Raw genomic sequence first — 24,263 nt, 5'->3', positions numbered from 1 at the left:
GTTCTAACCTCCAGAATGTGACCATATTTGGGAAGGTCTTTACAGAAGACATTAAAATAAGGTCATAAGGGTGGTCCTAATCCCATCTGACCTATGCCCTTGTAAGAAGAGGAAATTTAAACACAGACACAGAGGGAAGATGACGTGAAGACACAGGGAGATGACTTCGGCTGTCTACAAGCCCGGGAGAGAGGCCTCAGGAAAAAAGCAATCCTGCCGATGCCTTGATCTCAGACTTCCAGCCTCCAGAGTTGTGAGACAATAAATTTCTGTTGTTTAAGCCACCCAGCCTGTGGTACTTTGTTATGGCCGCAGCCCTAGCAAACTAATACAAGGGGCTTTTAAAAACTCTTTCAGGAAGCCCGGAGGTCTTCACCACCTCCTCTGAAGTGAAATAAGCCTATGATGTAAAGGAGGGAACTTACCATACAACAAATCTAAAAATACGTGTGCTATCATTTGTAGCGCTGTACATTATCTACCTAGGGTGGCGCCCTCTTTGTACCATTAGAAAAAAACTCATTTTGTTTTTTGACCTGGATTATCATGGTCCACATCACAATTGTCAGAAAATAAAGAGCTCTAGGAAGCTTCCACTCCGGGTAGTAGCTGAACACAGCTTATTATAAATTCCCTAACGCTTCACTTATTTTCCCTTCACATTGTGTTTAGTACAAATGAAGAGTAAACAAACAAAGTCAGGAAGCAGTTAAATAAACAGGAAATCTGTGCTGCAGTGATAATTTTCACCATCTCAACAACTGTGACACAAAGAGCCAGATTTGGAGATTATCCTGGACTTGAACCTCTGCCTGTATCCAAGACAGAGTAACTGAGCAGGGAGCAGGACATCTACTGTGCAAGACCCTGATTCTCAAATGCTTTGGAGCCCAGCTTTAAATGCCAGTAAAAGAAAGAGATAGACTTGGTCATCTGGGAATGTCACTCCAATCGCAAGGAAACTGCTTGGGAGAAGAACTTAGTTTGAATCAATGGTTAACTTCAAGTCACCAGATTTTAAACATCTAAATATAGTCCCTGTCTGAGAGGATAATGGGATGCAGTGCTATATGGAAGGTAGGTAAGAAAAGCTAAAAGCACTTAACTTTGTAATGTTATTATTAACAATAACTTATGATCCCATTTAATCTTCTCAACACCTGGAGGAGATAGGTACTTTTATTATCCCCATTTTATAGATGAGGAGACTGAAGCTTAAGGAAGTTAAGTAAATTACAGAAGCTCATGTAATAGTAAGCAGCAGAGCCAGAATTTGAACGAAGGTCACTCTGACTAGCAAGTTCGTGCTTTTAATGATATACTGAGTCCTAATTTCCAAATAAGACCCAATATTTTAAATTTTCAAATGATGTTTAAATTACAGATAGCTCTAAAAATCATGAAAAATTATCCATTCAAATAGAGCTTGGGTAATTATCAAGGAATTCTCATTAAAAAAGGAAAATTTAGTTTAGCAAAAGGGCTTTTAAAAGATTCTAAAATATATGTGAACCGTGGGAAATGAAGCGGAAATGGTGGAAGAAAAGCAGGGCATAGAGCTACTTAAAGTATTTCTCAATAAAAAAATTACACCAGTGGTAACTGAATCATCGGCTTAACTTTTCAGCACAGGGAAAATGACCAAAGCCAAAGCTTTGAACACTTGTTTTGAAAGTGTGCCATTTATTCCATACCCTCTACCTCAGAAAAGGTAGCACTTACCTCTCTCTGAAAAAAATTCCAAGCATGAGTAAGCCAGCGGTATCTCGGTAAGCCATAATTTGTCATTCTGGCTTTCAAAGTGACCATGTCTGACCACTGTACTGGAACCTAGCGATAGAAAAGACAAAGTATCAACAACTGTAACGTGCAAACAGCCACATTCAGACACACATACATTCACAGATTCACACAAACACAATCACTCATAGACTCATCCACATACTCACACTTACTTGGAATGTACTGCCATTGCCAAACACTGCCTTAAATTTGTATTTGTTTGTGGCTTAAATTAGGCTCAGCGTTATTAAATACTTATCAAACAATCTCTACTTGTAGATTTTTGTACTAAATGAGGAAGTACTTCATATTAAGCAAAATAATGCGAAATCACTTAATGCCGATATCAAGTTCAAGGAAATCACAAGTAAAGCTGTATGTTCTGTAGATACACCTATATGTTCTGTAGATACACCTGAGCTCCTCATAACAAGTGGTCCCTGCTGCAAAATGCCCTTTCATTTGAGTTCGTAATGCTATGAAATGGTTCTTTGAAGTGACTGCAGACTATGGTACTAAAATAAAGGGAGAAGAATTAAGGGAAAGAGTTCAGCTCAAGCCAAGCCTCACTCTAGAATAAGTCTGTAAACTTTTCAAAAAGTGGATTTTAGGGCTTCCCTGGTGGCGCAGTGGTTGAGAGTCCGCCTGCCCATGCAGGGGACACAGGTTCGTGCCCCGGTCCGGGAAGATCCCACATGCCACGGAGCGGCTGGGCCCGTGAGCCATGGCCGCTGGGCCTGCGCGTCCAGAGCCTGTGCTCTGCAACGGGAGAGGCCACATCAGTGAGAGGCCCGCGTACCGCAAAAAAAAAAAAAAAAAAAAAAGCAATATCAATAGTAGTTTAAAACTTCCTGGCCACAGAAAGTCTTCATTTTGTTCCTTTGCTAATTTTCTTTTTTATTACTTGGAAATGTACAATACAAAAGAAAACACCCCAACACCTGGGCACACAACTTTGTTCCCTAAATAATGGGCTGACTGGGTATACTGTGTGTTCATCTGGTTCCAACAAAGTTCAGAGAACTAACCACAGTTCAAGCTATGCACTATAAATTCTTATTATCTCATATCCTTTTGAACATAAAATAAATAGAAGTGAAATAAATTCTCTAGAAATTTACAATCTGAAACAGTTAACATGATTGACAGATTTCATCTAGAGAAGGAATGATGAATGGGAGGTGAACATGTATATAAAAAACAGAAATAAGGGGAAAATAGGCTGCCTGATGCCCAATCTCTTGATTTGGTTATTAGAACAGTCTTATTTTTTAAGTTATTTTCCAAAATAAATATAAGTTGTTTCCCACTTGTGACCACAATTGATCTGAAACCAAACATAGCAAGAAACACAGGCGGTCACTGAGGTTCGGGCACAAAATACAGTGCTCTGGCCATAAAGGAAAACACACATGTATTGGCTCCTTGTATGGAACAGAGAAGAGCACAAAGCCCATTCTATGCAAAGTCTGGGTTCTGCAAAATTTCGCAGCTCATAAACTTTTCATTCACGTTGCTATTAGTGCAAAGGCAATAATAATAAAAAAAAATTCTGACAAACGTTTTTCCTGAAGGACTACTTTCCACATTTCACTTTTAAACAGCCCTTGTTTTATCCTGGTGACTTAATGGGGGAAGATTTACACAAGCAAAACAGTGATGTATGCCTTCAGCGGGCACGGCAGTGTACACCCATCTAGTACCATTGTGATACTAAAAAAATACTTGCAGATGGCCCCTTCACAGAATAGAAGCAAGTATCTAAAACGTATCAATTCCTTTCTGTTTCCTCAAGTTCCTTAGAATTATACTAGAGTCAAAATATTTCCTTTCAAATACCTTAAATTAATTCATTTCAAACTTGTTATAATTTAGGAAATTTACCAAATATTAGTATGATATAAACACTGTTCAAGCCATTTTTTTAAATCCACTAGAAAGTAAACTCATTTTTAAAAACCTTTTAATTACCAAAAAGAACACAAAAGCTGAGATGAGGAGATCAAGAATTAATTATACAATTTACTACTCATTGCTTGAATGTTAAGGAGATCCATGTGTTTTTTGAAATTAGAAAAAATTAGTAAGACACCAAAACTGAGTCCCTGGAATCAATCACTTTTTCATTCCCTTAATATACCAAGTTTCTAGGGATGGTGTGAAAATATGATTCTCAAAGACAACAAGAGCATTCCTATTGTAAGAGGAGATTTTGTTTTGAAGATAGTGTTTAACTTTATATTAAACTAGTTAGAACCTGCCCTGACTCTTCAATTTTTAATAGAGAAAAAAATAACCATAAATTCTCTCTTCTTACTGAGAGTTGTCACACATTGAAAGCATGAGTGTTTTCAGAGGGGTTCAGCTGTGTAGCAGTGCCAAAGCATCGTTTACATGTAGATTGACGCATGTAGAGTGCCCACTAGTCTGTAATTACCACTTAGCATTCAAAACAGTGTCACAGTACAGTAGCAGATTTACCATAGAATCTTTAATAACTGCATCAGTACCAGAGATGTCTTCAATTTTCTTACACAACTGCCAAAATGCCTCTCAGAAACAAATGTAAAAGAATCTGCTTCATGGGTGGTGGTGATGTGATGAATTGGGAGATTTTGATTGACATATATACACTAATATGTATAAAATAGATAACTAATAAGAACCTGCTGTATAAAAAATAAATTAAATAAAATAAATAAATAAAAAAGAATCTGCTTCGCTTCTTAAGAGCTCTTAAATTTTAAAATGTTGAAGACTGACCTGGGGAACTTGCCACAAATGCAAATACTCAGTCGCTGCCTTTTCCTCTATTCCGATCTAGCAGCTTTGGCCTAGAGCCCTATAATGTGCATTTTAAAGAATCACCCTGGTGGACTCCTGCTGTAGACAGTCCAAAGACTACATGTTGGGGGGAAGAAAACATCATCTTCCTGAAACAGGATTACTCTACAAAGCTCACAGTGGAAGAATCTGACCTGCCACCACAAAAACAGCCAGACTTCACAGACATGCAAAGGTGCTCAACCTCATTGATAATCAACGCACCAATTTTCACCAATGAAGTGAGCAAACATTAAATAAGTAATAATGCCCAATAGAGCAGAGCTGAAGTGTGAGTGGTATACCGAACATGACTGGTAAAATCTTAAGGTTAAGAAACTCTTATTCTCATTCATTCTAACACACACTTCTTAATTTGGAAGATGGTTTGGCTTGCTGCAAACAGAAGGTACATGTTTCCTAGCCATCAGTGTACAGCTGCAGTCAGCATTTTATAAGGTTTTCATGTAGATTTTCAACTTTTCTCAAGTCCTGTTGCAAATGTGAACATTTCCTATTATACACTCAGAAGATGGTGAAATTATTTTAGAACATATATAATTTTCAGTCTATTATATCCATGTTTAAGCAATCTGTGGAATTAAAGATATATATAGGAATAGAGGAAATGAAAAATCACAAATTATGCTTTGGAACTATGCTTTAGACACAGAAAAGAAAATGCTACATTTCAGAAGTATTGGGAGTATTCATTGTTACCAGATAGCATGAACATTCAAATTAATAGCCATGTGCTTAACAACTCCAGAGTATCTGATTTAAAAGGCTGAACGAATATTGTTTCAGACTGTGGTTATATTCCATTTTGAACTCACCATAATTTCCTGCTCATATGTCCAAACACCACAAGCCAGTTCTACACAGAAAATGACAAGTAAACTTCCAAAATACTGTAGAAGAACAGAAAATGAATGCTGTTAGGATAGAATCAGAGTAAAATAGGGTCATCAGAGACAAGCTAAATATTATTCAGTGTTGTTTATTCAGAGGACAAGAAAACGGAGGCACATGTTCAAGAAGCTCCCTCCCTTGGGAGCAGATGGGGAAAATTTCAGCAAATTTTGAGACATCGGCAGACAGCATTCAATACTCACCTAAGTGGGTCGTTTGGATGGTGCTCCATTTATCAAATGCTTTCATAATTAATTCACTCAATGGATAAGACTACCTCATTTTACAAATGAAGAAATTAATGTGAAAAGTATACAATAGGACTTGTTCAAGAACGTGCATAATAAAATAAATTTTGGAGCCCTAAAGGGACCACTGCAGCCATGTTCTTTGTGCTCTTCCTTGCCACTTCTCCAGTTGCGGAGGTCACTTTACAGAAGTAAACAGTAAAAGGGTGAGAAAGAATAGGTTCTCTGAAAGTTCACTAATTCCAGCAGAATTAAAACAACTCCACTGCTGTCATGAATCCTCCACTCCATTTATGGTGCCAGTCAGGGTGGAAGGATCGGGTAGTGATGATTATTGATTATTCCTCTTCACTGGAATGACAGCTCTATCAAGGGCAGAAATTTACCGTGTTCCTTGTCACAAAGTAGGTGCTCAATAAATTTATTTTACATAATATATGAATAGATAAGAATATATGAAAACAAAGCAGAATGTGGTATGGAGAAAAAGGAACCCTCCTACACTGTTGTGGGAATGTAAATTGGTGCAGCCACTATGGAGAACAGTATGGAGGTTCCTTCAAAAACTAAAAATAGAGTTGCCATATGATCCTGCAATCCCATTCCTGGGCACATATCTGGAGAAAACCATAATTTGAAATGGTACATGCACCCCAAAGTTCGTAGCAGTATTATTTACAACAGCCAAGACATGGAAGTAACCTAACCTGCCATCAACAGATAAATGGATAAAGAAATGTGATATATAATACAATGGAACATTAGCCACAAAAGAGAATGAAATAATTACATTTGCAGCAACATGAGTGGACCTAGAGATTATCATACTAAGTGAAGTAAGTCAGAAGTGAAGTATTTGTCTAAAGACAAATATCATATGCTTATATGTGGATTCTAAAAAAAAAAATGATACAAATGAACTTATTTGCAAAACAGAACTAGACTTAGAGACATAGAAAACAAACATATGGGTACCAAAGAGGAAAGGGAGGGAGGGATAAATTAGGAGTTTGGAGTTAAAATATACATACTACTATATATAAAATAGATAACCAACAAGGACCTACTATATAGCACAGGGAACTCTACTCAATATTTTGTAATAACCTATAAGGAAAAGAATCTGAAAAAGGATAGCTATATATACATATATATGTATAACTGAATCACTTTGCTGTACACCTGAAACTAACACAACATTGTAAATCAACTATATTTCAATAAAATTTTTTTTAAAAAAAGCAGAGTGATACAATGGAAAGAGACTGGGAGCTGCCTTGGACTGGGTGATCAGGAAAGGCCTCCATTTTTTTTTTTTTTTTTTTTTGTGCAGTACGCGGGCCTCTCACTGTTGTGGCCTCTCCCGTTGCGGAGCACAGGCTCCGGACACACAGGCTCAGCCGCTCGGCAGCATGTGGGATCTTCCCGGACCGGGGCACGAACCCGTGTCCCCTGCATCGGCAGGCGGACCCTCAACCACTACGCCACCAGGGAAGCCCTACGCCTACACTTTCTTTTTCAGGGAGCTCTGAGTCCTAGTCACCCTCGTGTTGATCACTGCACAGAGAATCACTCAGTCACTAGTTTAAGAGCTGGATCTGAGTGAGGCATCTATAAAACTTGGTGTTAATCCACAGTTTAAATAAAACAAAGCCAGCGAAGAATTAAGCAACAACTCCCGTTTAGCTCTGTTATGGCAGATAGGGTACATACATATCACATTTCACTACAAAACCGTCTGCTGTCCTCGGCATTATTGAAACACGTGTATATCTCTCCTAATGACGTCAGTATGTGTCTGTCAAGTCCTTACTTTCCCAACACACGTGGTTTGCTGAGATGGTCTGTACCAAGCTAGTCTGCAGGGCAACTCACCCCTCTCCTCCATGAGTGCTGTCCTAGAACAGTGGAAAGAGCTCTGAATTTGGAGTCAGCAGACTGAAGTAACACACTGTGATCTCTGGAAAATCATTAAACTGCCCTGACTTCAGTTTGCTCATCTGTCTGATGAAGATAAAAATAAAGTCCTCTTCACTGTTATCATCTAGGCTGATTTGACACATGGGAAATTGTTTTGGAAAATTTTAAATTTTGAGTTTGTAAAGCATTATACAAATGCGATTCTGAACTCGTTTGTGAAATACAATCCAATATGGACTTGCCCTTTCTTCCTGGATTTGACCTTCATTCCCTGCAGTGTGCTGCAGTTTCTTCTTCATCATTGTTTTCCAGTATCTCATCTCTTGTTCTTTACCATTTTACCCTTCTCCTTCCCCTTGTGTGTCAGGGTTTCTCTGTCTCCTGTATATCAAGCTTCAGAGGCTTCAGCTTTTAAACCAGTCGGCTGCCTCACCCACAATTCACTGCGCTCACTAACCTGCCAGACCATCGGTTCTGGCTGGCAGGGATCTTGTTCGTAAACATTATTTTATTCCCAGTGCTGAAGCAGGACCTGTCATACAGCAGGTATTTAATAAATGTCAGTGGAAATGATGATCAGCTTACCAACTGAGAAAACCAATTTCAGGTTTCCCTGAATTTCTCTGACTAATTTGAGCTCTGAGTTTCTTGTTAACATTTGACTCCCCTTGACTTTGCTTACATTTCTGTACTACATTGCCTCTCTGTTTTACTGTGTGTCTTTCTGGAGGATTATAGTATGATAGTCCAGTGTGTCTTTAAACATATAAGACAATTTACATAGTTAAGGAACCATATGCAGACTCTCCCCATCTTTCCTGAGCTACTATCAACTGAACATTTTAAATAAATAAAGCCTGAGAAAGTGTTTATACAAGGGACTTAGAATGCAATTATTTGCATTAACAAACTATTTTATTTGCTTTAAAAATTAGTTGATACAGACTTTCTTAAAATAGCTAAGTTCTTCTACTGTAATTAAACTAAAATTTGTGTTCTATGAATAAGTTTTATCCCTAAACATATGTTCATGCAAAAACTGCATCAAGTAAGGCAAGCTGATAATAAGATATACCCTCAAAATGATGCAATTAATTAGTGATTTTTTTTCACCAAATCTCTCAAGCCGAGAATAATTACCTTTCAGTTCAGAAATAAGTGTCCTTACTGATTTAGATCACAGAAGATTAGATAAAACACTGCAGGTGAAATTGCTTTGTTGACTTTTTTCAACTATACAAATGGAAGAACATGAGCTTTGAAATAAAATAGACCTGGCTTCAGATTCTGGCTCCTTTACATACCAGTTGGATGACCTTGAGCAAACCACCTAGCCTCAATTTCCTCATCTGTCAAATAAGAGTGTTAAAATTACCTTGCAGTGTTGCACTAAGGATTCAACCAGGTAGAGTGCTGTCCCACAGGAAGCATTACCTAAAGGGTAGCCACTATTAACCATATCGTAGTATCTATTAGAATATAAACTCCATGAGTACAAGAGATATTATGTTTTAAATACTTAACATACTGCCTGGCATAGAACATGTACTCAGTGAATATTTCTTGAATGGATGTAACTATGACTGGAGGATGACAACAAGTAAAACTGTTCATTTCCTCCTAAAGACTGTTAGTGTCACTCACTCTAAAGAGTCTTCTAAACCCACAAGTTATTTGGTAAAATCTTTAGTAAAATCCCTGTCCAGTGAGAAAATAGCTGGTATTTTTCAAAAGATCTTTATTAGGAAACGAGGGCAGGAAGGGCGTGGAGGGTGGGAAACCAAATTCTTTTTTAAAAATACTGAAATCAATTCGTCTGTTATTTTAAATAAAGCGTTGGCCACAGAATGGCAAGAATGGCACAGTTTAACTAGTCCCTTTGTCCCCTGGATGTATTTGAGGAGGAACGTAAAGGCATGAAATCCCACCTTCCTATTTAACCCTTGGTGACTTGTAAGTCAATGCATCCTCCAGTAGAAATAAGGGGGATTCATTTCCCGTATTAAAGATTATTTCATCTCATTATATGTGTACAGACAAAAGAATAAAATCTCCAGGAGGTCTTTTCTGAAAGAAACATTCATTTATAAAAATGAGCTGCTTCCCTGACACCTCCCCCACTCCCCAGGATCTCCCACTAAAGAAAGTAGATTAAACACACGCCCTTCTCCCTTCTCCCTGTTGAAGTTTCACTAAAACAATAAAGGGATATTTTAAAAGACATAAACCCAGAGATAAAGGAAAAGGGAAAGAAGACAATAGCAAGTATATTTGGGAAGGTACAAAACAAACAGTTGAGTAGCAAATTTCTCAGCAGTCCCCCAAAAGCTGAATGCTTAATCGGTAGTGGAGAAAGTAGGGAACAACCTGATTCACATACAGAGTCCCTCCAAATGCTTAGGTGCTGGAAGCCCTGGATACTTGCAGAAGTGGATGAAAGTAGGGCTAAAAAAAGGATGATTTGTTGAAAACTTGTTTAGGAAGAAGTTAGAGCCCTCAGGTCCCCTCCCCTACACTATGTAGCTGGGTACTATCCACCCCTACCAGTAAAGAAGTTAGGGGCTATTCTGTGGAACCAGTAAAACAGTCTCAGGACTGGGGACACTAGGTATAGTCGAGGATAAAGCAGAATATGGGAAACAGAATTGGAGTTCAAATTTAAATACCTTTTCCGTAGAGGTTCAAAACCAAAAGAGCATTGGATTTCTCAATAAAATAGTGGAAGCTAGAGGCAGCAGGAGGATGTCTTCAAAATTCTGAGGAAAAAAAATGATTTCCAACCTATAATTCTATAGCCATTAGAATTAACATGGATGGACCTGGAGATTATCTTACTAAGTGAAGTTAAGTCAGACAGAGAAAGACATGTATGATATCACTCCTATGTGGAATCTAATTTTTAAAAAACGATACAAATGATCTTATTTAGAAAACAGAAACAGACTTGCAGATATCGAAAACAAGCTTATGGCTACCAAACGGGAAATGTGGGGTGAAGGGATAAATCAGGAGCTTGAGATTAACATACACATATATACACTAATATGTATAAAATAGATAACTAATAAGAACCTGCTGTATAAAAAATAAATAAATAAAATAAAATTCAAAAATAAATACACACACTACTTATATATAAGATAGATAACCAACAAGGACTTACTGTATAGCACAGGGAACTCTACTCAATATTCTGTGATAACCTGTATGAGAAAAGAATCTGAAAAAGAATGAATATATGTATATGTAGAAATGAATCACTTTGCTGTACACCTGAAACGAACACAACATTGTAAATCAACTATACTCCAATAAGATTAAAATTTTTTAAAAAAAGGAATTAACCTGTAAGGGTATTTAAAGCCATTTTTAGGCATGCAGGCTTTTTAAAAAATGTATTTCCTATGTATGTTTTTCAGGAAACTACTGGAAGATATGCTACCTCAAACGAGAGACTAAACAGAGTAGGACAATGACTTGGATTCCAGGAAACAAGGGATCTAAAACAAAAGGGAGGCAAAGGAAATCTCAGAATGGTAGTAAAGGGGATATCGCGTGACGGCAGCAACTTCAGCAGTCTAGACTGGAGTGGGTCTAGAACGTGCTGAGAGATTTCTTAAAAACAAAAAAAATCATCGATAGAATACCCCAAGTATTTGAATATATGAAGAGAAAACGTATATCAGGGGAAGTTTAGAGTTGATTTAGACAGAAAAACATAGAAAACAAGGAGAGTTACAAATTCCAAAAAAAAAAAAAACCCCAAAGTATCATTCCAGAAAGAAAAAAGTAAACCTGGTAATTTACCTGGCCCATCTGTGAATAACATTTACATAGTCATGAGCATGTAAACACTGTTCTAACCAAAATGATAATATATCTGTGTCGAGCTGAGAGAGGAAGTATGCATGGGGCGGGGCTGGAGGGTGGTGCGGCACTGAGGGCAGGAAAAGATACCAGTTCCTCATCTTGCACAGACGTCAATGGATAGGGCTTAAAACTAAAAGAATGAGAAGAGTTAGATAAATATGTGATTTAGAGATATGGAAGTAAATTCCAAGGGAATCTGCAAAAAACAAAGATTGAAAGCAGTTGCCTCTTTCTTAGCAGTGGAAAATGATAAAGGTAGAGGACTACTATTTTTCATAAGAAGTATTTTGGACTTAAATTTACTCTACATTTTGTGTATGAAGCACTCTGATAAAAGTAAAAATAAAATTAAAACAAACAATAGCCCTGCCCCGAAGACTCGACAATCAAGAGGAAGACGCTGGTAGCTGGAGGATTTTATATGTTTTACACAGAAGAGGTTATTCAAAAAGGCTGAAAGTTATAAGTAGCCCAATTATACTTCATGGTTATTGGGAGTAAAGGAGAGGGGTGGCAATTGGAAACTTATACTCAGGTGCTGTCATCCTTTTCCTAAATGTACCTTCAGTAGCTGAAAATAGGGATTCTGTAACAAAATGCAAAAAGTTTATATTTAAATGTGATTTACAGACCCGCCCCCCACCCCCACCCCAGAGGTCTCTTTCACTAGACCCTATTTGGAAATTTGAATGTCTCTTGCAATATTGCTCATAAAACTACACAGGCAGTCTGCTCAAATCAACGTGAGCTGGATTATTTTCCAACTTGGAGAATTCACTTCAGTCACAAAATTTTGAAGTTTAGAACTCTATGTTATGGGCAATTTCGTTCAAGGAGGGAGGCTTGGATTTAGTTTATTTGCTCAAGAAACACACGTGTTTGTATATATAATCAAGTATTGTGAGTATACAAAATTAAAAGTATATAAAAAGTATGTAAAAAATCAAGTATTCTTATAGGTATATATGTGTATGTGCAAATGTATGTATGTACATTTATTAGGTCAAAGGTATATATATACATTGTGTAAGTTATTCCCCAAAACATATTACAAAAATATCATTAGCTGTATGTTTGAAAAGAGAAAATGGAGCTAGGTACATTGAGAGGCAACAGAACACTAAGTTTGTCAGAGCACAGTTCCTGGATTCAGATCCCAGCTCTACCACTTCGTAGTTGGGCAAATCACTTAACCTTTCTGTGTCTCCGTGTCTTCATCTATAAAGTGGAGATAACAATCGTGGCAACCTTATAGTATAGTTGGGAGAATTTAATGATCCAATACACATAAAGCACATACAATAGTGGCTGGCACATAGTACATATTATATCACGGATGTTGGCAGTGGTGTTAGCAATACCTCACGATCCATCATCTATAGACTCCCCCACTACTGAACACAAATGCACACAAGTACATGTTCACACGGGTATTTACAAAACCTTTCTTGTCTTTGAATTAAAACACCTACATTCCCATCTCTGACCTTTTCCAGTAAGGAAAAAAAAAAAAAAAGACTACCAGTAATATCAAAATTTTAAGGATGGCAAAAAAATTCCTTTTTCCCTCCTCCAAATAATGCCTAATTAAAGGCGCAAATGCTGCTTTAACTACTATATCAAATTCCTTGACACTTTATCTCAGTAATTCCATCTCTTTTTATGTTTTGACCTTACATTAAATCAGTCAGATCAGCTTCTTTTAAAGTTAATAGTAAAATTAACTTTTGTTCTTATTCATATCTTACAATTTTCATAATGAAATATAATGTCATATAGCCAATGAGTGCTTAACAGTTCATTAAATTGAACTTTCATAAGAACACTAATAAATGAAATAAGTATTACTTATGTACTGTTAATAATTGATTTAATAAAATTTCAAAGAAAGTAATGTTTGTTTTGTACAAAATATTTCAAATAATTTTCACTTTGGGGAGAATAGATTTATTTAAAATTTTTCCTTTCTAACTTCTATCAATCTAATGAAAAGAAGAAAGCAATCTGCCCTAACAAAGCCAATCAATTTATTGAGAATATTAAACTTTATAAGCAGTTGAGAAGTATAGGAAAAGATACTTTCAATTACTAAGAGTTTTTAAATAGGAACTATGTTCTATTGATATAAAACTTATCCTCATCATATCCAGTTTTATGGATAGAGGACTCTGCGATATAAACTATCTAAAGGAAACAAAAAATCCTATATCCAACCTACGATAAATAGACAAAACAGTTATTCTCCAAACTGTTTTCCTGTATAAATGCCAACTGGAAAAGAATTTTTACATTAACACAAAATTGTAATGTCTTCCACGAAACACTTATATACATAAATTTCTCTGTGTGAGCAAAGCAGATAATAAACCACATATCACAGAACCTCCTCAGTGAGAATATATTTCACTGGGTGAGAAGTAAAAAGTATAAACACTGTAAAAGTTATCTTAATCTGCTAGTCTCTTAATTCACAACTAAAAACTCAGATTGTTTTCTCATAAGTAACATTCAACATAATTTAAAACCACAAAAGTCAGATTTGCTGATCTTGGAACATTAATACAACCTGAGACTCACCTCTCCACAAATAAAAACTATTTCAAAATATAACATACTTTACTGGACATTTGAATATTTTAAAAACACGGTGCCTTTTGACTCCTACCTACGTGCTACATAACCAACTCTTAATAAACAAAAAGTTTGATGAAAGGCCTGCATTCACTAAATGATAAATGATAAACTCCAGTCTCTACCCTGTCAAATGCTAAACTCTGCAAGCTTTCAGTGCTAAGTATCTCTATGTCAGTTGTTTATTTTTCCTTTCCCAGTGATTGGAGGTTTAAAAATATTATATTACTTAAAGTTAGTAAATAAGAGAATTCCAGTGCCAAATATTTGTACAAGATAATGGAACGGCTGACATTCTGTTAAGAATCCACCGGGACTAAACTACTAACAGTCCAAGAGCCCTTGTGCTTAGAACACATGTCCACACAAAGCCTCTGTTTTAGCCAAGTCTCAAAACGATGTCATAGCAGACACAGGCTTGGTACTTTCTGAAGGCCAACTATTCACCATGTTCTGTGTGTCTTTACAAAATTTTCCAAGAAAAGACAGCATTAAATTTCCTTTCATTTAAGAATTATAAATGAGATGAGTTCAGTCTAATTTAGAAAAAGCTAGAACTATAAACCAGTTTTTGAAGAAACAAAGTCTTGGCATTCCTGAGCCCATGCAGAAAGGTGAGCTAAAGTAAGAAAGTATCGGTATGCTGTGGTCCTTTGTTCATGCTTACATTTGAATAAATACATAGAAGCATCTTTGTAATAATGTATCTTAATTTACTCCCCTTTTCCATTTTATTTACACTGGTAATTTGTTGAGCTAGTTTCTCTATCAAAGATGTTGGTGAAGTTCAGATTAATAAGCTTTTACTTCACACGCTGTTCAAACTCTGAGACAGAGAAACGTATTATGCCAAAATCAGAGGGACTTAGCCAGGGGCCACGGGTTCTCGGGGGCAGAGATGTATATTGTGACAGGTAACACATTAAGGGTAAGGCAATAAAGCAACTGGACACGTTAGACAGGTCACCATGTATATAGCTTCTGTTGCTTTGTAAGCCAGGTCAGCTAAAGTCTGCATGCTCGGCCCCAATGCAAAAGATTTACAGGGTGTTTCTGGTCTCGGAAGAGGTTGTTTCTATGTATTACTGGGCTATTCCTCAGAACGCAAGACAGGAGTCCCCATCACCAGAACCTCGGCAGGAAAGTACAGAGGAAGTACCCTAAGCAACACAGTCAAAAAACACCAGACTCAATTCTGATCCAACTCATGCCTCTCAGACGCAAACGCGGCCAGATACCTCACAAACACAAGAGGAGTGAGTTCATTACCACCGGCGTCTTTAGGACAACATCATTTACAAGACAACAGATTAGGAAATTGGAAATTTTAAAGGATTTTATTAGGTAGGAAGGGAATTCATACTTTAATATCTGCAATAACTTTTGAATCATTCTATAACTATATTTGTGAAAGTATCTTCTAAATCACTTTTTTTTGTTTTACCTTTATTTTCAGACAAGATATACATTTTAACTTACCTTTGTACATTCTCCAGAAAAACCTCAAACCTATTTGTTAAGAGTATTAAAGGGAAATCTTTCCATTAAATTTTATAAATCCACGAATACAAATATTTATTATAAGTGAAGAGGTTCATTCTTTTTTTTCTTCTTGATAAATCTATTCCAGCAAAAACACTTTCTTCCTGAACCAAAAATATGTATTTTCTTTTTTAAAATAATAAAGTAGAAGAACACAAGCTGATCCACAGTCATGCTTAATGTTCAGAGAAAGAAAACCATATGTGAATAATGATAAAATCACTAAATTGTCACCAAAGTTGCCCAAACATCAGTAATTCAGTCTAATTGGTAGAAGGAACAATTTGAATTAAATAGCATGAATTACAGATCAATTTTAGAGAAATGCATGCTTGTTACAACAAATATTTTAGCTATAAGAATATTGAAAATTGATAAGCAGATCCTTAAAGACCTGCTTTTATAAACAGATTAATGATGATTTGAAAGGAGCATATCCATTATCTGTAGGTAAGTGCTTCTAACATGCTTAAAAAGTTTGTTCTCAAACAAGTTAAGCAGTTCTACAACAATCCTCTGCTACTAGTCAATTGTTTATGGAACGTTTTTTTCCCCCTGAGCCTGGGAAATTGTGGCAGCATTCCAAAGAGCTACTGTTCTAACCATTCCACAAGAGCCCTTGGCTGGCTGGTCTCCCTAAGGGCATCCTAGCCCCACACCCAGTTTCCTGGTGCCTACTTTAGCTTACTAACTATAATTTTGCTAGTAAACCTGAATTAAATACATCCAGATTAATAAAATTTTGTTTACAATGTACATCTGGGAAAAAAATTCTAAAGCGTTAGCTAGACTGCCCCACCTGAAAACCTTTATTCCTTCATCAGTAAAGGCACATTGTTAGAATAAAATACGTCTTCCATTCTCTCTTCCATCATTAAAAAGGGTTCTCTAAATGTGAAGCCCCCTTAGCCCAGAATGGCAGGACCAGGTAGCTATCTTCTCCCAGGTAAATGAGAAAAAGGCCCAGACGAAAGCAAGAACAGACACTGCTTCCTGGGTTATGTAGCAAAAGAGATATCCCATCACTCTGCAGCTCCCAAAACTTCACACTGCAGAGTATGTGCACAAGATATATTCAAGATATCTCCATAATTTGGCCCTAGGTCACACAGCCAAGTCTCAGCCTTGTAAGACTGGCACACGTCTACCCAATGACCTACACATGCCCTTTGCCAAGCACTCCATGAGCTTCTGAGTCTTTTCACAACTGCTCCCTCCACTAGCCTTTCAATTCCTCAAAGTCCCTTGCTTCCCCTGCAAAGGCCCTTCTCCCACCTCTGCCCATGAATCACCAGCCACCCAAATTCTGCCCTCCCCCTCAGATCTCAGTTCAAATGATTCCTCATGTCCTTTTATTAAATGCTCTTGGTAGAACAAGGCTATCTATTGTTCCTTACAGTTCTTTTAAAGTACTTTAATAACACAAAAGAGAACTTTTAGAATTAAAATATTTTAATTACAAAAGGCAAACTTCTCCAAACTTGTTAAAAGTTATCAGTCTGTGTCTTCAACTGGGCTGTGTAAACCCTGCACAGAACCTGAAAATTTATAATATTTTAAATGCTTGTTTCCTAGAAGAGACACTGAAAAGATTCATATTTTTACTTAACTAGCAACAATTCTTACATTGGCACGTATCATCTAATAAAATTCCAACTTTCTTAAAGATGTTTCTAAAATGTCTTCATAGTTGTAACCATATTGCGGAAATCTGTAGTTTCCAAATTTTAAAGATTTGAAACTAAAATGATGGTAATCTAAAGAAAGTTCAGGGATAATCACTTATTTCCAAATAATTCAAATGTAGTGCTTAAGAGGAATACTAAGTGATACAACTACAGTGTTTATACATTTTAAATAAAATTTAAATTAGTGTTTCTGTCATGTGAGCTGAGAAGATTGATCTTAATCTGAGCACATAATTGGAGCCTGTAATAACCCTTTATCTGAATAAAGGGGGAAATGGGGACTTCCCTGTTGGTCCAGTGGTTAAGACTCCACGCTTCCACTGCAGGGGGCACAGGTTCAATCCCTGGTCAGGGAACTAAGATCCCACATGCCATGCAGCGAGGCCAAAAAAAAAAAAAAATCCCTGCTATGAATAAAGGGGGAAATACATGGATCACAATTCTGAAAAAGTAGGTGTTTTTAATTTAGGAAATTTCATGAAAAAAACCTTTAACTCATAAGCTATTATTTAGTCATCAAATTCATCAGATATTGCATATTAAGTAAATATTCAACATCATTTTTCTATACAGGTTTTCTGAAAGCTACTTTCCTCATTATAGCTTAAGCAGCTTAATTCTCTCGTCTTTTACGTGTCATTTGCTTGTCTATTGATTTAACTCTGTTTCCTGAGTCATCTAGACACTGATATGATTTTGAATGAATAGCTACTGTTTTACCTTGGCCAAAGGAAGTCAATAGGTGTTGGACCCAGATGTGAAAGCAAAAACTCTACACAATTGCTGAATTAACCTCAAGGTAGCATTTGCTGAACCTGTAACCAGCATCCACAGCAGAATCACCCCTTCAGAGCACGTGCTGCCTGAGAAATATCTGTCACTGAACTCTGAACAGACTAGGGATATTCACCAAATCAATGGGTATAGATTTATATGGCTTATATTTAACCAAAGTTATCGCAAATATATATAATAAGAAACAATATATAACAAAGCTTAAAATGCGTACCATGACAGAGTATACCTAAATTATACCAAAGTCAGAAATACAAAACCTTGAGCCATTCATACTTCAAACCCTAAAGTAAGCAAAAAGTCCAAAGAACACTCAAGATCCTGTCACAAAGACCCACCACTAAGGGCATGAATATCATGACATTTCCTTTTAGAGACGTCTGCTTGTGTGCTTTTCTGGGGTATAATTAGAGACAGTCAAACCAACATCACTGAAGAAACAGAAAGGTTAATGGAACTCTGTCCTGGGCTTTGTGTGCATACAAAACCGAGATGTGCAAGCTGAGCTTCCGGATGCAGAAATGCCTACATCATCTTCAGTTTCCTCTGCTTGAAATTTTTGTGAGTTTAACAACTAAATTTTAAAGCTATAGCTCTAAAAGAATTCTAGTTAATATGTCAAAATAAAACGTATATATTGAAGGGATATGTTTCTATTAGATGAAAAATGCATACATATTGAATAATACCCCGTTTCCTGTATGTCAAGTAATACAAACATTACTACCATGTGCAAAAATTCTATCTCAGCAAAGTCTGCTGAATTCAGCTGCCTTCCACTCAGTCCTCAAACTCTAGTCTTAGTCTAGACCCCGTGCATGGCTTCCAAAGACTAGGGTATAACCACTAACCAGCCTTCCCAATGCCTCCAGCCCTTAATGTTACCATTTCATTAAATGCTGGAAACACCCATTGGCTCTCTATAGTCCAAGGGATAACATCAGACTCTCCTACAAAGACCTTCATGGTTGGACTACTTCATGCGCTTTTCACTGACACCATAGTTACACGGAACTTCTAAGTTTTGCCTAAACTTGCCATGTTCTTTCACTCTTCTGTATCTTTGCACATACTCTTCATGTGGCTTCCCTCCTCCACCAGAAAACTCTTACACATTTTCAACATCCAGCTCAAATAAAGACTCTCCTGCCAAACCTACTGGAAATCTCCAACCACTCCTCGTTCGGGGTTCCCACACTAATTTATTTATAAGCTTAATACTGTATCATGCTGTGATATTTTCTTTGCACTCGCCCATTTCATCTTTGTATCTCATGTCTATCACAGACTGAGTACTCAGTATATGTTTACAGAGGGAAAAAGGAAAGAGAGGGGAAGGACAGAGGGCAGAAAGGGAAAGAGAAGTTGTTTGATTCTTGGACAGGATAAGGGAGAACGATGGTCGAATTTTTAGAGTTCCTTCCTTAAGGACATTAAAAGATTATATTTTTAAAAGTTGAATGACTACTGAATACCTTGGATTACAGATGAAGCATATTTAAGTTTTATAGAAATAGTGCCAGTAATTAATTAAATGTATTCCAGTCACTGGGTGTTGGAATGAAACACGTATAGACATAGAGCATAAGTTGAATCTGAATGCTAAGGAAAGCAGCTAGCGGTGTGTATCTTCAGGCATCCTACTTCCCCTCAGGTGTAAAATAAGTCTAACCATATAAAGTTGCTATAAGTATTTTCTGAGAAAACAGAGTGAAACTCTGGGTAGATGCTGAACATGCAATCAATGATATGATGGACTTTGATTTAGAAATAAAGGTGCTAGGCTATCAACCAAAACTATAAATAGCAAATAATAAAGATATTTAACTTAATAATTTAATTTTAACTTAATGGGTTATAAGGAGCTGTATAATTATTAAATGTATAACTACTTAAAAGAAAGACTTAAACAGAGTCAGTAGAAAATTAACTACTATTTAAAGATATTCCTGTTTTGCATTATGATTTTAAATAACAGAAAACTGAGGATGGTTAATTTCTCCATGGCCATTAAAAACGTACTTGATTTCTCTTAAGAGAATCATTTCAAACATGGTTCAACCACTGGATATTTTAAGAAAGCTTTAAAAGTGCTTCCACACAATCACTAGCTATGTGCAAATTCTCTGGGATAATAAAAGTGAAAAAAAAGAAAAGAAAACCTTCCCTTTTAAATACAAGGTACTGATCTTAAACATGTAAGGCGCAGGCAACTTAATTTCTGACCAGTGCCTGACAAGTTGTGGTTTGCTGGCAGCCGAGCATATATTAGCAACACTCTCTGACAAATGACGATCTCCTGACGGTGACATTCAGCTGTTGTCGATATTGTAAACATGTCTGTTCAATCTGTTTACATTCCCCCTGAGCTGGCACTGCTTTCCTAATGCCTCTGTTAATAGCAAGGTAGAACTGCAATAACAAATGAATTTCATTTAGTCTACAGCTAAAAGCCTTGGGAAGTACCCATCTAAAGCATGAAACCAGTTTCCATTTAGCTTTAATTTCTCTTGTAAAGAGAAAAGGAATTTCTGTTACCGAAATTACTTTGAAAGTCATGGCACATTCAAACTTATCTTCCTATTCATTTTGGCTTGTTTTCCCAATATAATTAGAATTTAATTACTTGTAATATCCTCCTATATGTATATAAAAGTTGCTGTTCTGTGACAGTTTCATATTTATTAAGAACAAATCTGGTTAGAGTAGGGTTGCCAAATTCAGCAAGTAAAAATACAAGATGCTCATTTAAATCTGAGTTTCAGATAAAAAATAATGTTTTAGTAGATGTATATCCTAAATATTGCATGGGACAAACTTATACGAAACTATTATTTGTCGTCTATCTGAAATACAAGTTTTATTGGATGCCCTGTAGTTTATTTAGGAAACTTAAATTAGGGTGTTTTAGCAATCTGCATCTATAATTCAATAAAAGGGTCGACTTCATGACCAAGGTTCACCAGAAATGTTTTCCTACAGGTGGTCTCTTAGCCTGCAGTTGTTTTGTTGGAGGGGTGAGCGTGGGAAGGCAGGTCGGTTATAAAGATCTGTTTTGAGCCTCTCTCACTTTTTCTTGATCAGTCTGATGAATAATGGCATTTTGACTTTTGCTTAAACAGCATCATAGCCCAGTTGCCAGACCTTTTCTTAGTAATCATTCAAGAGCTGTGGCAGCTCTCAGAGATACTGGTGGTCTTTTTTTTTTTTTTAAAAAAAAAAAAAAAGCTTTCTTCTCTAATCTGGTTTTACAGGTCTTAAAAGTGAAGCGCAATTTTGAGTACAAGGAAATGGAAAAGTTGGATTGAATGCATTGGGCTTATTTAAACATTTGCATCCAAAATTAAGGAACCTCCTAATTAAAAAAAAAAAAAATTAGGATAAAAAGCTAAAGGATAAGAGGCCCGCATACCACACACAAAAAAGCTAAAGGACATAAAGGAAGAAATCACGTGAGTTTCGTTGCAAATATTTGCCAAGGACCTAACATCCTGTCATATCCTGCGTTAGTACTCACCCCTTTAACAGGCCACTGTTGTCAAAACCTATGTACCAGCCAGGCTCCTCCCTGAAAATCTCACCCTCTTCACTGCCTTCCAGACACCATCCTCCCTATCTGATGTGCTGGCCACTTCGACTCACACTGTTCTAATTTCCTGTCTATTACTCGATTTCAAAAAAAGTTATTAAAGCAATAGGCAAGATGAATGGTTCATATTATCAAGTTGTTTGTAGTCCGGCAGTTTGGGCTGGTTATAAAAAAAGGGAAATTTATAATAGGAGAAACGCACTGGACTTCAAAAGTTGAGACATGTCTGTTGGAGACATCGGTAAAGGCCCAATGAGAATGGGCTTGGCAGTCAGAAACACAGAGGTCTGAATCAAAGCTTTACCTGCCAGTGCTGAGTGACCTTGGACATATTACTGAACCTCTCTGAACCTCATTTGTAATCATCTCTCTTAGATGACTGTTGTTGAGTTTAAAATGAAAGATCATAGGGAAAATGTTTTATACAATGTGAGATGCCTAATCCTTAAGATATACTAAGTATTAATAATTAAATAATACTAAGATACTTAATCATTTAAGAAAAGGCAGCAATTACAGAGTAAAATAGTGAAGTTGTTGCAAACATGTTGTTCGAACTAGACTGTGATGATCTGAATACCATATACTCCATTTACTAGCTATGCAAACAGGCAAATCACTGAGCCAACCTGTGCTTCCTTTCCTCATCTATATTATGGGAATAATTATAGTGTCTGTCTCGAAATTGATTAATTAATGTAAAGCCCTTCATATAAAAATTTCATTTAAACCTCTACGAGTCTGAAAGCATTACAGTTTGTCAACACATGAGAAATGTTAACTACTTTGATTATCATCATCATCTTTGTCATTATTACAATTTCAGGAGGTAGTATTTCAGGCAAATTGTAATGGGTTGGTAGTACTGAAACAAAAGCATTAAGAAGAAATTCCCAGCTAAGGGACAGCAGGAGTAAGAGCAGGAAAGAACAGTCAGAAAATGAAGTAGGTAAGAGAGCTAAAAATGGCAGATGAAGGTTTGATTGCAGAAGAGCTTGACGCAAGGTTGAAGTGTCTCTGAACACTTCATTACCCAACCAGAAGTCTTTCAAGGTTTCGGAACAGAGGAGTAATGTGATCACTGTTGCATTGTATTAACGGGGAGCACTGGGTTGGGGTAAATTAGGAGACAACAGAGGCAGGAAGTTTAGTTAGGGGGCTCTGCACTGTTTCAGCAAGAAGTCAGGAGAGGGACCTCCCTGGTTGCACAATGGTTAAGAATCCGCCTGCCAGTGCCGGGGACACGGGTTCAATCCCTGGTCCAGGAAGATCCCACATGCCGCAGAGCAACTAAGCCCGTGTGTAACAACTACTGAGCCTGCGCTCTGGAGCCCGCGAGCCATAACTGCTGAAGCCCGCGCACCTAGAGCCCGTGCTCCGCAACAAGAGAAGCCACCGCGATGAGAACCTTGCGCACTGCAATGAAGAGTAGCCCCCATTCACGGGAACTAGAGAAAGCCTGTGAGCAGCAACGAAGACTCAACGTAGCCAAAAATTTAAAAATAAGTAAAATAAATTAAGGAAAAAAAGTCAGGAGAGCCTGAACCTGGGCATTCCAAATAAGAAAAGAAGGGACGGGATCCTGAGATTGTAAAACTAGAACCTACAGGATTTGACAACTGTTTAGAGAAGGAGGCTATGGAAAGAAAGGCAGAGAAAAAACTGCCTGAGAAGCAGATCAGATGCAGATCAGTTACGAGTAACAGGTAATTGGGAGCTGAGACCACAAATCATTCTTCAAGCAAAGGAAACGTTGTGCTGGGTTTAGACAGAGTAACATCTAGGAACTTGCTAAGAGGAGACAGGCAGCCCGATGGGAATGGGGCACAAACTGCCACAGATAGTCAACAGGAAGGAACAACCAAGAGCTGACGGCAGCCAGGGACACGTGGAACAGCGATGCACCAAAAGCTGCTTTGTGGACAAGAGTACATCCACCAAAAGGGGCGGGATGGGATAAAGCAGTATCAATCTACGCCAGTCATCCTCCTGGAGGAGAGGCTGACCCCTTGGGACTGAGCTTGGAGCTCTTCTCTAGCCTCAGTACTCAGAGTAAATCTTATTAGAGGTCTTGTGAGACAGTAGTGAAATTGCCTATCCACTGTGTATACACTGGTCTGATGGCAAAGGCTAATAGTGCCTATATTCTCCATAAATGTTTGAAGAATGAATGAATGAACAAGTTTCTGGCCCTTAGAACCTCAGTCCTCCACGTCACCTGTGCAGCATAAGGTTCTTTCCAACATCACAAACTAGCTCCCATGCACAAGTCTCTATGACTCATCCTGCCCCAAGGAGAGCCCAAATTACCTCGTTATTTGTCAAATTGTTTTACTTGCATTCAAGCGATCTAATGGAATGCGTAAATGGTTTTCAAAATATGTTCCTAAAAGTCTTTGAAGTTCCATGAAATATGCTATCCTACCCCACCCCACCTCTACAGTCCAGGAACCATCCAGAATC

At 37.2% G+C, this 24,263-nt stretch overlaps 1 protein-coding gene across 4 annotated transcripts in view; it reads right to left on the bottom strand.

The window, feature by feature from the left end:
• TSPAN12 (tetraspanin 12) overlaps nt 1–24,263 on the bottom strand; it is a 65,482-nt gene that overhangs the window by 21,821 nt on the left and 19,398 nt on the right. For all 4 annotated transcript variants that reach the window (XM_032643777.1, XM_032643776.1, XM_032643778.1 and 1 more), the window contains 2 exons: nt 5,442–5,516; nt 1,723–1,830 (listed from right to left, as the gene is read on the bottom strand). In XM_032643777.1, coding sequence (XP_032499668.1) covers nt 1,723–1,830; nt 5,442–5,516 — 183 coding nt within the window. The remainder of the gene's footprint in view (nt 1–1,722; nt 1,831–5,441; nt 5,517–24,263) is intronic.

Source organism: Phocoena sinus, chromosome 9 (assembly GCF_008692025.1).
Source record: "Phocoena sinus isolate mPhoSin1 chromosome 9, mPhoSin1.pri, whole genome shotgun sequence".
Lineage (NCBI taxonomy): Eukaryota > Metazoa > Chordata > Mammalia > Artiodactyla > Phocoenidae > Phocoena > Phocoena sinus.
This window is presented reverse-complemented; position numbering and strand designations above follow the sequence as displayed.